This window comes from Zymoseptoria tritici, chromosome 2 (genome assembly GCF_000219625.1).
Source record: "Zymoseptoria tritici IPO323 chromosome 2, whole genome shotgun sequence".
Lineage (NCBI taxonomy): Eukaryota > Fungi > Ascomycota > Dothideomycetes > Mycosphaerellales > Mycosphaerellaceae > Zymoseptoria > Zymoseptoria tritici.
Genome location: NC_018217.1, coordinates 85952 through 101786, shown reverse-complemented (window position 1 = coordinate 101786; position 15835 = coordinate 85952). Strand labels below are relative to the sequence as shown.

The window sequence follows — 15835 nt, the reverse complement described above, 5'->3', positions numbered from 1 at the left end:
CTACCACTCCACCCGATCATCAGCCACCAATTCTACCCATCCTCTCTCGTCTCCTTTCCACACTTTGCCGGCGTCGTTGCTCTCCGCTACCTGCCTCCTGACGTCCGTGATCATCTCTGGTGGTCCAGAAGCGTAGACTGTTGTTGGACCGCGGATAGTGGAGTCGATGAATGTGGAGAGGAGGGTGGGGAGGGAGGGGCGATGGTTCAGCTCGTTGACGGCACTTCTCGGGAGATCGGATTGTTTGCGGAGGGATGATGGCGTTGAAGAGGCGGATGAGGAAGGAGAGTGGATGTCGTCGTCCGAGGAGGGCGTCGTGGATGTCAATGCGGAGACATTGTTCGCGAGGCTCTTCTCACCAGCTGAAAAATTAATGTCGCCGGATCCAGGCTGCACAGCCTCAACGCCATCTCCACCTTCGCGTGTGACGAAAATGCGGATGATGAGATTCATCCTCGCGCTCGCAGCCCGGAGCGTATCCAGTTCTGGCTTCACCCACTCGAGATCCTGTCTTCTCCTCACGACCCAGATGAACTCGATCCTTCGATCTGCGGAGCCACCGGGTGTGGGTGCGGTCATGAGGTGGAAGAGAACTGGCAAGACGAAGGTGATACCTGTGCCGCCGGCTATGAGAAGGACGTTGATGCCGGGAGAGTCGTCGAGCTTTTGTGTGTGAGATGTGCCGTATGGGCCTGTGAGGATGACTTTTGTGGAAGCTGCATTAAAGTCGTGGGTGAGAGGTTGAGTTGGGTGATTTTCGGAGAAGTCTTCCTTCTCCGTGGACGTGATAGCTGCTGCGGCGGACAGCTTTCGCAAGGCGATTTCGGCCATCTTCTTCGTTTCGCCAGATTTTGCGCGGAAGACGTAGGAGTGTTGCTGGCCACTTTGTGTCAATCCTGGCAGACTGAGCGGCGTGAATGGGTGGGATTGCCAGATCGAAGACTCGGGAAAGCAGAGGTAGAAATGCTGGCCGACTTGCCATGGCGAGTGATTGTGGACGAAATCCAGTCGGACGACATCTCCGTTGATTTGGTCCGGAAAATGCTGCAACTTGGCATCCGCAGCTTGGAATCGCATTGCTGACGTGCTCTCCGGAAGGAAATCGTAGTGTAAGACGAACGTGCGAGCAAGACGGAAGAACCGATCAACACCCCACACGACCAACGCAGCGATCAGAAAGACGCCGAGGTGTTCCCAATGCCCATAACATGCGCCGATGAAGATCATCGCCATGACATAGTGTGCTTTGCGGAAGACTTCATAACCGGTCCGTCGGATCACTGGTGGCAATGACATGGCCAGCATTAAGGACATGACGACCATAGCAACGACACCCCACACGGCGTACGCCTGCGTGATAAAGTCGTACCATACTCGTGGTTGAGGCTGGTAGAGTCTGACTTCGATGATGCACCAGCCGATGGTGTGCAGAGCCGATTGGACGAAGATGACGTATCCGATCCAGCGGTGGAGGAACATGAAGTTCTGGTATGGGATTCCTGTGATGAGGGAGAGGAGAGACTCGCGGGTGGAGAGAAGGACGGAGAATGGAACGATCGCATACGCCATGACGCCGATTCGGTCGGACCAGGGACCGAGAGAGGTGCGGTGTTTGCGGTAGCCTTGCTTGTTGGGTGGAGTATTCCATGATTCGTAGCGGAAGCCGACGAAGGTGAAGATGGTGAGGTAGGTGATGAGGAAGGCTAGGATGGCGACTTGCAGGCGAGTTGTGCGACCGAAGATGGAACGTAGAGGGGTTTCTTTGAGGAGATGTCGTCGGATTGCGGATGATGTGGTTGTTGCTGCTCGGTGGAGGAATGATTGTCGTTGCGGTGGTTGTTCGCCGGCTGCTTTCGACGGTTTTGGCTGCCGTGCTGGAACGAAGCGTCTTCCGATGCCATAGAAGAAGACGAGCGATCCGAAGACGATCCACATGATGCCCACGAAGAGGATGCCCTGTGCGTGGGTGGAGTAGACGACATCGAGGTAGTCGCCTGGAGCAAGGTCAGCGACATCGAATGGTATAGGATCGCAGTACTCACAAGTGCCCGGATCGTTGGTACAAGGGACGACCTTGGGAAGATATCCCCAGTATGGCTCAAGCGCACTCGCATTGGCGTAGTCTTGCGTATGTCGTTTATCCATCATGGCGGGAGTGTCCAGTATCAGGGAAGCCATCGTCGTCGTTATGTTTGCTGTCAAGGGCAATGCGTACAAGGGAGTGTCTTATGCCATGTCCTGACACTTCTAGGGACGTTCTTCCACATGTCTTTTACTTGCTCAAGAGTGAGGTCGGAAGAGGGTGGGGGCGTGGTAGTCCTCGTGGTCGAGGCATTGGCAAAGGCTTGGCTGAGCAAGTTTCCACCCATCGTGAACTTCACCGCGATACACCGCCCGACCAGTCGGAACAGACGAAGAACCGGTCGCGTATCGATTTGGGTATCTGGACCGTGAAGATGCGGCCAGACTTTACCTCGGGTGATTTGCGTGGGATCTTGGCCATGTGACGGGCAGGGAAGTGAGGTATGTCGCGTGCTTGACCAAGTGAGCAAGTTTCCACTTCCCTGCAGCCACGCCCTCAAAACCACTCCATCCCACTCAGAGACTCGACCATACCTCTCAACGACATAATCTATACTCTCGCCTGTACCGCGTCGACCATACCACGACATAACATCCACGTTGCCGTTGGTGACATCTTGCTATCGTAGAAGACACTCCACCGCTTTCTCGCCAACACACCACAATACTACCCATCATGGACCACGGCGGGATGGACATGGGCGACGGCCCTTCCTGCAAGATCTCCATGCTCTGGAATTGGTACACCGTCAACGCCTGTAAGTTGCACACTATCAATCTTGCCATGAGCTCCAGAACTCATCATCCCAGGCTTCCTCACCTCCTCATGGCACGTCACCTCCAACGGCATGTTCGCCGCCTCCTGCATCGGCGTCGCCTTCCTCGTCGTCCTCCTCGAAGCACTCCGGCGCTTAGGTCAAGACTACGACGCCCTCATCCACGCCAACTTCCGGCGTCGTGCAGCCCAACTTCAAGCGAGGTACACCTCCTTACCGCCGTCTGGTCCACAAGACTGCTGCGGTTCAGCCGCCGCCAACGCTCCACCATCGTATCCGGCTCAGACATTCTTGACGTTCCGACCGAGTCCACTACAGCAGACGATCAGAGCGGTCATTCACATGCTGACATTTGGAGTGGCGTATATTGTGATGTTGTTGGCTATGTACTTTAATGGATACATCATTCTTTCGATCTTTCTGGGAGCAGGGTTGGGGAAGTTTCTGTGTGATTGGAGGGTCGTGAAGATTCCGTTGGTGGTGGTCGGCGGGCAGGAGGATGATGCTGCGAAGGGAGGTGTGGGGAATGAGAATCTGACCTTTTGCTGTAATTGAGGGTCCTGAGCATGGCAAGATCGCCGCTATGGAGTCCCTGCCAGAGTCTTCAATTGCAAGGGCGAGTCTCATAGTGAAGGACGGCTAGTGAATAGCGGAGGCATAACGACGAAACGAAACATTTCTGGTTGCATAGCATAATTAAGGCGCCTGTGACCGGAATTCAGCTGCAGTAGCAGAGAAGCACGGACATCGTTCCATCAAGATCAGTCGTGCTGGCCATTCAATGCGGGCTGGCTTCGTCCTCTTGACCTTGTCCTCTGTTTTGCATGTACGGCGACCGATCGGATGGATAATACTAGTGCCAAAGTCAATCAGCACTTCACCTTCTTCTCCACAGCACCTTGTCCCTCAAACTCACTCCTCCGTTGTCATCAGCTCAGACTCTCGACTATCCCTCAACCGCAATCATCACCGCAACAGCCTTGCCAGCCAAAAGCCTCGTCTCCTGATTAAAGGCACACGACTTCCCATTCCACTTCCCTCCGACCACTTGCTCAAGACAACCCTTCCAGCCCTGCCATTCCTGTGCTCCGATCGCTGTGAAGATTCCATCGCCATAGATCAAAAACCAATTCGCCGCCGCTTGAACATAAGCATTCCGTTCCGCTGGCTCGACCACTTTCTTGCTATCAAGAGCAGTCTCTGAAGTCCAGACTGCAAGGCGATGTCCTTTGATCATACCTCGCTTACAGAGCTGAGCTGCAAAAGCTTGAAAGTTCACGTACTTGCTTGGATCCTCGGCCGGTGTGCTGGCTGTGCGAGATTCAGCATCGTGCAATATCATACTTCGTCCATGGAGGACATACTATCCCACTAATCCTACAGCGTCTCTCCCAGCTTCTGAAACCGATCATCGCCCACCGCCAGCCCAGTCTCAGCCTCTTGAAATTCCGCGATTGAACCAAGAACGGAGTCGATCAAAGCGACCAGCTTTATCATCGAAGGATGAGAGTACGGGATCTGCTCAGCGAGTTTATAGCATGTCTCGAGAAACACACGGACCTCTCTGGAATACAGTCTTGCATCCAGCAGAAGGGCGGTAATCTGCTGGACCGCGGTTTCGAGTGGAAGTTCGCTGTCTGGCTGGAGGGTATTGCGGAGGATGCCGAAGACGTCGTCGCTGAGAGGGTCGTCGTCTGGTTCTTCGAGTTGGAAGTAGAGTAGGCTAGAGTTAGTTATAGTAAGTTGTATTAGTAGGAAAGATAGTGTAGGTTGGTCAATGAGGACATGGATGGCTGGAACGACGCTAGGAGGAAGCTAACTATATGGAGACTGGTGAAACAAATCTAAGCGCGCGGCTTGACTTCACGTCTCGAGCAACGTGCGTGCACGGAACATACTACCTAGAGCGCTTAAGGCGACAGCGGTGATTCACAGAAAGTGTGGCGTTTACAAGACATTCACGTATTTCGTTGATGTCTGACTCACAGCACTGATGTTCGCTAGAGAAAAAGTACGAGGCCAACGCTAAAAGTCATCGGCATCGATCCGAAACCCAATCCCCGGCCTCTCGCGCTGCACAAGCTCATACGGCAAGGGCCCCAGCTTCATCCGTACTGCATCCTGGATCCTTTGAGTAAGAATGACAGTAAACCGTAACGCACGAGCCGCTTTCAAGGGCTCCAACAGACTCATCAACGCCTCCTCGTCGTCCTCTCTTCTATCCGGATCGGCATGCCATATCGCAATCGTAACCCGAAGCTCATGGAGAGCAGGAAAAGAGGCAAAGATTCGGCATGCTGCCGACCATTGCGAGAAGTCGTCCGGTAAAATGTGGATGTGTGGTCCATAGACTGCATGCCGGAGAAAGGGAACTTGGAACGCGGTGGAGAAATGGATGCGGCGGATGTGCTGGAGTCGCTGTGGGAGAATAATTCGGGGGAGTCGGGTAACGGCTTCTACTTCTCGGAAGTCGAATGTGTTGGACTGGTAGAGGAGGTTGATGGATTCTCGATATCTGTTACGGGAAGTCAGCCGTGTTGTTAAGCCTGGAATGGCAGCTTCGTGACAGCTTGAATTGCGAAGAAAGACTCACACGAGCTTGCAAGTCAGAATTAAAGACCAGATCTTCCGAGTATCCTGCGGCTCCGTTGACACCCTATAGCCAACCTCCCGCGCCCTCTTCGACCAGAAGACTTGCCAGCAAGAGTGCCGAAACGCAAGAATACTCTTGTCTCCATTCGAGAAACAGCGACAGTGTCGAACAATGCCGTCGACCGGCTTAGATGCAGGACTTCATCGTGCTCAGGTCCAATCACGAGCTCCCAGATAAGGACGCGAATGTCGATCGGCAAGCGTGTGAGTAGGAGGGACTGTTCTTGCAGGTGACGCTCATCTTCCGGTGTATCGGAGATGGTCGATCGACGCCGTGAAGAAGGTAGGTCTCGGATGAGCACAGGTGGTAGGACTTCCGGCTGCGCGGAGTATGCCACGCATCCGCGAGTCCTGGGCTTGGAGGCGAATAGCGTCGAGATGAAACTGAGCATGTTAAGTCGGTCGAGTGACTGGCTCGCCGCAGAGGTGGCGGTCGTGGTAGATAGATATAAATTTCAAACCAAGCTAACTCTCCACACGAACTTGATGTGAGGCCAATCATGAGGTCGGCATAGACGCCTGATTTGATGTGGATCCGCCTCGTGCAGCAGCGTGCTTGCATAGCCACGATTCTACCTCTGGAAGGATCTAATAGTCTCGGTATCCCGTTGCGATGAGTTTCGTAGGCAGAATGGCCCAGAACCAATGTGTCTGCTCCAGGTATTGTCCGCACCTCAGCGGTTCCATCCATCGTGTCGTGATGATCTCAATGTCTCAAGCGAGTACTCGAAACGATAATGCGATCCCGGATCACGTCCTCAGATCATGCGTCGAACGCAAAGACTTGAATTCGATTACAGGCATTCGAGTTCGGCAAGACGAGCATGACCCGCATAATTTCTTTGAACTTTGTGGCCAACACGATCCTTCCATCGATCAATCATCGCCCCAAAGAATGTACGTCGAGAGAGAAGCGGGCGCTAATCGAATTGCATAGGTGAAACATCCTTTAGTGTACTCGCCGCCTTGCTTCCAATCCTCCGCGCCGCTGGGATTCGAAGTGTCGCCTGTTAATCGTTAGTCACCATTGCCGTACGATTACGAGGCTCTTCACTTACATGTGTTGATGATGTATTTCAGCTCGTCCTTGCACATCTGCTTCGTAGCCTTGCTCTTGAAGTTAGTCGCAGGACAATCCGGCCCTTTCAGCGCGGTCATCTCGACGTAGACTGCGTGTTTGTCGATAGGAAGTACTCTAGACTTGTCGCCGCGGCCTTGATTGCAGAATTTGTCGATGGCTTTGTTCATCGTGTCCAACGGCATGAAGTGTTCGGCGTTGCCCTGGTCCGTTCGGTCGCCGCACTTGAGAGGGTTGGCGACGACTGGATCCGAGTCTTCAGTCTCGGACTTGTCGAATTTGAAGGAAGCTGTGCCGCAAGCTGTTTCTTGAGAGCCGGACTTGGACATGGTGTGGCTATCATAGCTGCACACTGTCGAGGATCGGAATGCCGCGAAGATGTCGGCGCACGATGTGGAACATTGGCCGTCTTTGGCTTTCCAAGCAAAGTTGAATGAGGTGCCAGTGTATTCGCCACGAGAACCAGCTTCCTTCGGGTCGATGTTCTTGTCGAGATCAGGTTTGAGGTTGAACCCATTGCAGAATGAGTCGACAAGCCTATGAATATGTTAGAGATGGTAGAACGAGCGGATGAGATGGCGCCTTACTTTGTGAAGTCGCCGCTCTCCAGATCCACACGAGCGTCCGCATCACAATCGAGCTTGGGGGCCTCAGGAGCGGCACTCTTCAACATTGCGCCGATCAATTGCTGTCCTGCGTCCCACTCGCTTCGGGTCCCATGTTGGATGAAGACATTAACCTTGGTCAAGCATGTGCAGTGTTTGAAATCGCGCTGTAGTCGTCAGTGTTTGCATCAAGTGACCGAAGGACGACGACTTACCATTTGGCACACGCCTTCGATGCCAAGACAGCCCGCCTCGTCACAAAGAGGTTTGTCTTTAGGACAATTCTTGTCCTCTTCTTGACCGTCCTCGGCGATCGGATCTTCCGATACCATGGAGCTTTCAATAGCAATCTGTTCCAGCCTTGAAATGTTGTCAATGCACACGCCATATGCCGCGGCAAAGACTATGCTTGCTACTTCTTTCGTAATGTCGACTGCAACGCCAGCAAAGACTGGAAGCTTGAGTGCAGCTTCTTGGACCGATACCAGAGCGGCCTGGACCGCTTCATCTGTTTGTTGTCAGCTAGATAGAATCAGATTCTGCGAATGTATGAGCTCACCGCGATAGTGGAGAAGGCGTTGCGGGAGGCCAGTGATATCGAACAAGTCGAGAGGCGTGAATCGGCCAGCGTTGTAGAGTACCGTCATCGCAGCATTCGTAGCCACTGTGAGGTCTGGTCTGGGTCCACGACGGACAAACATCCTGCTTTGTTTGAGCTTGCAGTGGCCTTCCATCAAGATGAGCTGCAGCAGTAAATCTGCTGGCTGAGCGGGGATGTTGATTAAGACGTCGCCCTTGTGATGGGTTTCGGAGTCGGTAGAAAGTGTTGTAATAGTCGCGGGTGTTGCAGCAGTACTCGTAGCGGGAGCCATTGTGACAGTGACTGGTGGAGCTCCTGTTGAGGTCTCGAATTGGATGGTGCTTGCCGTCTGGGCCTGCAGCTGGGAAACAACTGCAGCCGGAATGTGTTGGTGTGCCTCGACTGGTCCGTCCATCCATTGAGCTATCAAACCGGAGAGTATCCCGATTGCTGCCCCTATGGACAATGCCGTAGTACCGATCGCTCCGATCTGTCGACCTTCCAATGCATGATGAACATTAAGACTCCAGCAAGGGCCTGTGCGCACGTTTGAGTATAGCCACTGCTACAGGTGGCCTTGAGAGTTTGCGAGACTTGTGTCTTGAGATCAGGCCCCAGGAAGAGGTCGAGTCCGTCTGGTGGGATGCCCTGGCTGAGGTCCTTAGGTGTGATGATAAGATCGCTTCCGCTCGCGGTTGCAGTCTCTGCCTATATATCGTCAGCACGCTGTATCCTTAGGTTCAATTCGACTGGCATACTGGTGGCTTTTGGTAGTCTTCCGGTGGGCCTAAGATTACTGTCGGAGGAGCTTGAGCGAAAGTGCGGACTGTCAGGGCCAACAAGGCTAGAGCCTTCAGATTTTGCACCATGTTGCGTGGATATGGCGAGTAATACTTTTGTTCCTTTCCTTTCCATCTCCAGGATAGACGACTCTATATATGTCTATGCGTATTGTAAGAGCTTCTCGCTCGAGCGACTTGGTCTGAGGCGCGGTGTATCGAAGGCTCCATAGCGTTTCAGGATATTTTGAGATCGTTCGGTCGATACTATCGTGTGAGTCGCTTGAGGCTCCGGAAGCACTAATCGTTGCTCTTTTCTGTCGAGTCAAGAGGGATTCGGTGGAGCCAGAAGTGCGCCAGCGTCGCAACTTGAAGACATTGTCGCCCGGCGTGCATTGAATCTACTGCGCCGCTGAGCGCAGTCATCCAGAATGTATTCTTGGTTCGGGGAATAGGCATCCATGCTCCGCGGCGTATCGCTCCCTGAATGGTTCGGTCCCACTTGTAGGCAAGGCTTTGCCGCTGAGCAGGCCAACAACGTTTCCGGCGGAACGAGACCATATCGTCAAGCATGTAAGCGCCGGAGAGACCAGAGATCTCATCCGGCGCTAAAAGAAGTCGGGTTTGATCGCTCTCTAGCATGGGCGCTATCGTGCTTCATGGCGCTTAAAATCGTGTTGGTAGTCCCCTCGGCGGCTTATGTTGACGCCGTGGCATGCGTGGCAGTGGGGTACTGGAATTGATCTTCAGCACAGAGCGAACAGCAAGAGTTGGCAGAAGACGTCGAAATGCTTCGGCTTGGCATTTCAAGTGGATCGCCGAACTGGTTTCACAAAGCGCGTGGGGTGCATTAGTGTCTATGCTCGGTGGCTCAATATGCCAAGGTCGTTCATCTGTTATACCAACAGCGATGAATCGTTAGCCGCTTGCTGAGCAATCTCTGAGTGGGGCAGTGGATAGACTCACATTGCTGGAATACTGCTAATTCCATGCAACTGTGCCGTTGCTATTTCTATCGTTTCGCAAGGCGTGAGAGATTCGGACGCCAGATCTGCTCGGTAGCATAAAGCTTCATCGATGGTCGTAGCAGAAAGGATAGATATCCATACTCGGTCATTGAATCACCTCTCGGAACTCGTCGCCATGGCATTCTCTTCTCTCCTCAGAGCAGCCTTGATCTTGACCAGCCTTCCTCTCCTCAATGCCCATGCAATCGATCTCAGATCCTGCCAGGGACCGCAACTTGCTCTAATCGAGACAGCCATAGAGGCGGCGTTTGATATGGCTGCAGCTGCTCAAGCTGCCCTCCATGCGGACAAGCCAGAACTGCGAGACCCCAACGTTCAGCGACTGATCAACCTGCTTTTCGGCAACACCGCGGACCTGACCACGGTCGACAAATCATTTACGGGACTCGAGGCTCGTAGAACGAGGCTGGACTTGCAGAACGACAAGGATGACCTTGAGGAGCAGGCGGAGATGGTAAAGCCGGTGGCGAAAAGAAGACTCCAGCGGCTGAGACTGATATTTCCACAGATGTTTTACTGCAACATGGATCGATTCGAATTCCGTGGAGATCTAGTAGGCCCAACGGCGCGATGGATCGGTACCGGTGCGTTGCGCACGCTTGCTTGAAAGCGTCGACAGCTCGACTCATGCTTCTTCGCAGACACGAACAAATACTTCGACGATGACGAGAGCAGATCAGTCACCGAGTGCAAGTCGGGCAAGGACATCACCTTGGCCTACACCATCAATTTCGAGAAGCGGATCGATATGAAAGGCGGACGAATCGTCGGACAAACGGACACTCCCGCTCAGATAACCCTTTGTCCTTGGTTCATCGAATGGGCAACGAACGCTCCGTACAGTGTGGGTCGCGCTTGAGGTCCACGGATGAAGAAGGTGCTGACGCCACAGAAAGACGTTCTCGACGGCCGTAAAGGCAAAGCTTGCAAGGGCGCTCATTCCGTTGAGTGCACAGAACCCCTTCAACTACCCTTTGGCGCCGGTCGATGCATACGGCCTTCTTGAGAAAGTCATCCTGCATGAGCTCACTCATACACTCGCGGGTGGTAAATCTGACGACGTGAGTCTGTCGATGATCCAAGGAGGGCTTCCATTCGCAGGAGTAGCCTATGGCTGGCGTGCTGCTACGAATTTGGTCGAGCAACAAGCAACAGGCGACCGATCTCCGACCAAGAACGCGGACTCGCTCGCTCTATTTGCAAGCGGTATGTCTGACCGAGAATTACGCATGGGAAGACTTGGCTAACATCTAATCCGCAGGAGTGCGGCTGTTGAATCTCACTCCGCCGAAGTACGTGGAGAGGGACGGCGGCTTGTCCGGCACAGTACCCTTGGTGAAGAAGAGGAGCTTGCCTCACGAGCTGGCGTATCAAAGCACGCCTGTCGTTTTCGAAGGCTTCATCACCAAGATCAAGGAGGCCCGTTCGGCTGCCACCAGTGTTGTGATCGAAGATGACATGAGCCAGGTGGTCCCCGGAATTGTGTCCCATTAACAGCGACGAACGTGCAGGGTGACGGGAATTGACGGTATATGACTTTGGCTCCAGAGGTCGGGCGGGAGCATCGCCGCCTGGTCTCGACTCGGCGCTCCAGCATCGATTTAGAGACAGGCTAGCAGAGTGGCGGACGCGGAGTCGTATGTAAATCGGTATGAAATGGCGAGAGCAGAGCTTTCGATGATCTTTCGTCCGAGACAATAGGATTGTCGTGGATCGAGATCAGTGATCACTCTTACGAGAGTAGAAGCCAATGCCTGGCCGCACGCGCTGTGTCAGCTTATATGGCAGGACACCGAGCTGCGCGCGGACTTCCGCCGGCACAGGCTCAGTGAGCGCGACTGTATAGTTCGAAGCACGGGCTAGCTTCAGCGGTGTGAGCACTGCCAGGAGCGACTCGACATCGGCGGGTTGCCTCTGGGAGGGGATGGGGGACCAGAGTGCGACAATGACCTCGAGGGATTCCAAGGTAGCGATGGTCGCAAAGACTTGACATGCCGCGGGCCATTGAGCGTGGTCGTCTGGCAGAAGCTGTCGAGTCTTTCGCGGTATGTCCAAGCGCACAGGGATTTTGAAGGCAGTGGTGAATCGTATGCGGCGTACGTGCTGCAAGCGTTGTGGCAGTATGACTTTAGGAAGCCTAATCACGCTCTCGACCTGTCTCATGTCGAAAGTGTTTGATTGATACATGACGTTGACAGATTCATGGTAGCTGTGAGCTCAAGTTAGGAAGAGTACAAAGCGGAATAAACCAGTATTACTCGTACATGAGTCTGCAGGTCAGGAGCAATGAGCGGATTTTCCGGCAATCTAGGGGCTCCCGGGTGTTCCGAATGCCACTGTCCAAGTCTTCACGACGCCAGAGGGTCCGCCAGCAAATGTGGGTAATCGAAAGGTCAGTGCGGTCGGCCACAAAGCAGCGACAGTGACGGAGTATGCCCTCGACCGGCTGCAAGTGTAAGATGTCGTCCTCAAATTCGCGTCCCATTGCAAATTCCCATATGATTAGTCGGACGTCGACGGGCAAGCGTGTGATCAGGAGGGACTGTTCTTGTGAATGACTGTCATCAGCCAGATTGGTCAATTGCCGTCTGAGTTCCGGTAGTTCTCGCACAGGCGGTTCGGGAGATATTGGTCGCTGCGAAGATGTGGCCTCGGCGATCCCGGCGCAGTCTGGCAGTATGCCGCACATCTGGAGAAGTCTGCGCAGCATGCTGTACAGAGGTGTTGGTATCAAGTATATTGTCGGAAGCGCGATACACAAGGCAGATGTCTGGTAGAAGCAGTCCTTTGTGGGAGTCATGGTTTTTGCGCGAAGAATCCACCGCTGCGGTCAAGGCCGCTTCCCAGCCAATCGAAAGCTCGGTGTAGACGCCGGGCACAGTAACCCGTCTGACGGCATTTCGAATTCTGACGCGCAGTTGATGAAGTTGGTGTCGTCTACGCGCTCCGGGCTAGTCGGGCGCCAGCACGATGAATAAAGGCGAGAAAGGCGGTCCGAAGGGAGGGAACGAGATTAGCTTAAAGAGAGTAGAAAGCAGCACGGTCAGCCCAGGGTTGGAGAGAGGCAAGGTAGGTACCTTATTACGTTTGCAGAGCACTCGTGGAGAAGGATGGCCGACAAGGGTCAAAAACGAGGGTCGATAAGTGTCGATGCGAAAAACACGCTGCACGTTACTACTTTACTACACGTTGCACGCAGCCTTGTCGACAAGGTGACTGACCCATGCTCCATCTTGCAGCATTTGCAGCCGCAAAAAAAAAACCCCCCGTGAGCTCCACCATTGATCGGTAGCTACCGTTTCGATGCTCGACCCGGAGCAGCACTACTATTCAGTGTCCCCGATGCGCACGCTCAGAATCTGCGCGCTGCACAATGATGTACGGTAACGGTCCCATTCCTTCAGGTATCCTCGATGTAACCGGCTCCACAAGAGTGACAATGAAGTGTCGAGCTCGCGGCAGCTTCAAAACTTCCAGAAGATCCGACAAAGACTCTTCGCCCGGAGTCGCCGGGTCCCAATTTCGCATGATCGTAACTTCCAGAGTGTCCAGGCCAGTCATAGTTGCGAGAACCCGGCAAGCTTCACGAAGTTGGGGAAGAGCATCCGATGTCTGGGTGGAACCTAGCGGTCGACCCGGGGCTTTTGTGAGCGGAAACGAAGCAGTAAATCGAATGCTGCGTATCTGCTGAAATCTGTGCGGCAGCATTACCTGCGGCAGCTTCAGAACGTTGTCGGAACTTCTCAAGTCGAAGGTGTTCGACTGATAGAGAATATTGACCGACTCCCGATAGCTGCGTGATCCGGTGAGCGATGGAGCCAAACAATGCGCTGCCCAAAGAGGTCGGCTTTCTTACATGAGTTTGCACGTCATCAGAAGGGCGCGAATCTTGCGAGGATCAGGTCGACGGATGTAATTTGCGAGTATGTGGTCGATCTCGAACTGCCTGTAGTTTCTTGGCCAGTGTACACGCCAGCAAAACAGGTCGTGATTGATTGTAGTCTTCGTGCGATCTTCCAGCTCAGAGCAGCGGCAGTATCGGAGAGTGCTATCCGGCTTCTCAGACTGCAAGCACAGTACGTCGTCTTCGTGCTGGCGCCCAATAGCGCATTCCCAGACCACGAGTCGAACATCAACCGGCAAGCGTGCGATTAGTAGCGATTGGAACTGCAAATCAATGTCATCGCCGGAACCGGTCAACGTGCATCTCAGCTCAGGCAACTCTTGCAATGGTGGAGTTGGGGGAATGATAGGCTCCAGACGTTTACCTGGTGTGCAATTGAAAGGGCCTCTGGAATTGCGACCATGGCGCAGACCCAAGAAGCACATTCTGTTTGTCCGGACGATGTTTGGATGGCATCTCGAACGAATCGTTCGAAGTCGTTACGTTCAAGAAGGCGAGATGAGCTTGCCGCTCGAGCGAGAATGTATGACCACCTGCAGATGCATTCACAAAGGCACAGCTCACCGGCCTCTAAAGTGGATGCTTTCATCGACCAATTGGGCGCTCGTTGTAGGCGCCTCGCTGATCCGAGATCTAGGACTGTGCCACACAGCGAGGCGAGGCACCGAGTCGGTATGGATGGTGGAATGGTGATGCAGTACATGCTCGGAGCCGGAGTGGTGATAATGGTGTGATGATGAAGGAGACAGAGGAGACCGGAGTGGTTGAAGATGGCAGTTTTGACATGCCATGTTAGATTGAACGCTTCGATTGGGTAAATTTCAGCACCGAATGCGGTTCTCTCTGCTCTGTCGTCCACATCGAAACTATGTACCACAGGCCGTCATGGCCTCTCCATCATGTTCGGTGCCATTGCGTAACAACCAAAGTCCTCTGGAGGCCCTTTTCTTACTCTGAGATTGTGCTCCATACCCACAGGTCGGAGGAATAGAACCAAGGGAGCTGCGACGGCGTGTCACCAAAAGTGGAAGGATCCAGAGTGCATCTTGAATGTAGTCGTGATGACGAGTGACCTTCGGGTACTGTACAGCTCCCCCTTCTCCACCACTCCATCAGTACTGATAAAACCCCCTTCCACTCTTCTTTCCCAACCACCCCGCATCAACCATCTGCCTCAACCTCACCGCAGGCCGATACTTGCTATCTCCCAACTGCGTATGCAACACCTCCATAATCGCCAGACACGTATCCAATCCGATAAAGTCCGCCAACACCAACGGTCCCATGGGAACATTCGTGCCATTCTTCATGATACTATCAATGGACTCCTCATCACCCACACCTGTCTCCAAACATATGATTGCTTCGTTGATGTACGGCATTAGAATGCGGTTGGCGAGGAATCCGGGCGAGTCGGCGGAGGTGGAGGTGATTTTTCCCATGCGGCGGCAGAAGGTTATGGCGGTTGCGAGGGTGGAGGGGGAGGTTTGCAGGCCGGAGATGATTTCTACGCCTTTTTGGATGGGGACGGGGTTCATGAAGTGGGTGGAGACGACGCGGGAGGAGGCGGAGAGGTCGGTGGGGTCCTGCGACAATTGTTAGTGGTGTGGATAGAAGAGGAGTAATCGCGGGAGGATATACCTTCGTCGTACTCGCCGCGATCCTCGTAATACTAATCGAACTCGTATTCGTCGCCAGAATCGCATGGTTCGGACATGTCTGTGCCAACTGTGCGAAGATCTTCGTCTTCAGATCCAGGATCTCCGGTACAGCTTCGATGACCATATCCACATTGCTCAGATCGTCCATGCTCGTTGTAGGTGTGAGTCGCGCTCTGATCTCGTCTGCGTCTGATTGCTTGATCTTCTCTTTTGTGACGTCTTTTGCCAGTAGCTTGTCGGCGAATGCCATGCCTTTGTCGAGAGACTTTTGCGAGGTATCGACGAGGGTTACGGGGACGCCGGCGGCGCGAGCGGCGACGAGGGCGATTCCTAGGCCCTGCATTTGCATAAAATCGCTATCAGTCATCTGTCTCTCAATGGCATCGACTGAAACCTTGACACACCATCTGTCCTGCTCCGATGACTCCCAATCGGTTGACGGTAGCAGCTTGTGCATCAGCCAAAGCAGGTCGAGTAGACGAGAACGTTCGACTCTGAAGACATGCTGGCAAGACACGCTTGCTCGCAAGAGCTTGCGACCGGATAGCCCGAGTGACCAACATCATGCAAGAATATGAGCTCGACGGTGAATTGTGATCTCTACACAAAAGTTCGAGACATGTCGTCAAAGAGCATTGGAGCTCAATCGGCTATCAGCGGCTCATCCCGACTGCCGAGGAGGGATAAATG

The 15835-nt window shown here is 53.6% G+C and overlaps 7 protein-coding genes across 7 annotated transcripts; 3 read left to right on the top strand and 4 right to left on the bottom strand.

The window, feature by feature from the left end:
• MYCGRDRAFT_67705 (putative FRE ferric reductase-like transmembrane component) lies at positions 1–2259 on the bottom strand (the record flags this gene model as incomplete). Its single annotated transcript, XM_003854651.1, has 2 exons — positions 1–1994; positions 2043–2259. The coding sequence occupies 2 exons, from the start codon at positions 2176–2178 to the stop codon at positions 1–3; spliced, it is 2130 nt and encodes a 709-aa protein (XP_003854699.1).
• A 442-nt stretch (positions 2260–2701) lies between these two features.
• On the top strand, positions 2702–3413 carry MYCGRDRAFT_107812 (uncharacterized protein; the record flags this gene model as incomplete). The annotated part of the gene is made up of 2 exons (XM_003855770.1): positions 2702–2840; positions 2893–3413. The coding sequence occupies 2 exons, from the start codon at positions 2759–2761 to the stop codon at positions 3411–3413; spliced, it is 603 nt and encodes a 200-aa protein (XP_003855818.1).
• Positions 3414–3804: 391 nt separating this feature from the next.
• Positions 3805–5902, bottom strand: MYCGRDRAFT_90331 (uncharacterized protein; the record flags this gene model as incomplete). Its single annotated transcript, XM_003854650.1, has 5 exons — positions 3805–4169; positions 4415–4581; positions 4845–4848; positions 5021–5373; positions 5526–5902. 5 exons carry the CDS (start codon positions 5900–5902, stop codon positions 3805–3807), a joined length of 1266 nt encoding a protein of 421 aa, XP_003854698.1.
• Positions 5903–6386: 484 nt separating this feature from the next.
• On the bottom strand, positions 6387–8642 carry MYCGRDRAFT_107811 (uncharacterized protein; the record flags this gene model as incomplete). Its single annotated transcript, XM_003854649.1, has 7 exons — positions 6387–6517; positions 6569–7125; positions 7176–7327; positions 7409–7701; positions 7753–8196; positions 8343–8481; positions 8532–8642. 7 exons carry the CDS (start codon positions 8640–8642, stop codon positions 6387–6389), a joined length of 1827 nt encoding a protein of 608 aa, XP_003854697.1.
• Positions 8643–9695: 1053 nt separating this feature from the next.
• Positions 9696–11074, top strand: MYCGRDRAFT_90329 (uncharacterized protein; the record flags this gene model as incomplete). The annotated part of the gene is made up of 5 exons (XM_003855771.1): positions 9696–10034; positions 10089–10164; positions 10222–10424; positions 10477–10786; positions 10842–11074. 5 exons carry the CDS (start codon positions 9696–9698, stop codon positions 11072–11074), a joined length of 1161 nt encoding a protein of 386 aa, XP_003855819.1.
• Positions 11075–11571: 497 nt separating this feature from the next.
• On the top strand, positions 11572–12357 carry MYCGRDRAFT_90328 (uncharacterized protein; the record flags this gene model as incomplete). The annotated part of the gene is made up of 3 exons (XM_003855772.1): positions 11572–11625; positions 11892–12034; positions 12153–12357. 3 exons carry the CDS (start codon positions 11572–11574, stop codon positions 12355–12357), a joined length of 402 nt encoding a protein of 133 aa, XP_003855820.1.
• A 2169-nt stretch (positions 12358–14526) lies between these two features.
• Positions 14527–15715, bottom strand: MYCGRDRAFT_67700 (uncharacterized protein; the record flags this gene model as incomplete). The annotated part of the gene is made up of 3 exons (XM_003854648.1): positions 14527–15070; positions 15126–15482; positions 15550–15715. 3 exons carry the CDS (start codon positions 15709–15711, stop codon positions 14597–14599), a joined length of 993 nt encoding a protein of 330 aa, XP_003854696.1.
• Between the last annotated feature and the right edge of the window lie 120 nt (positions 15716–15835).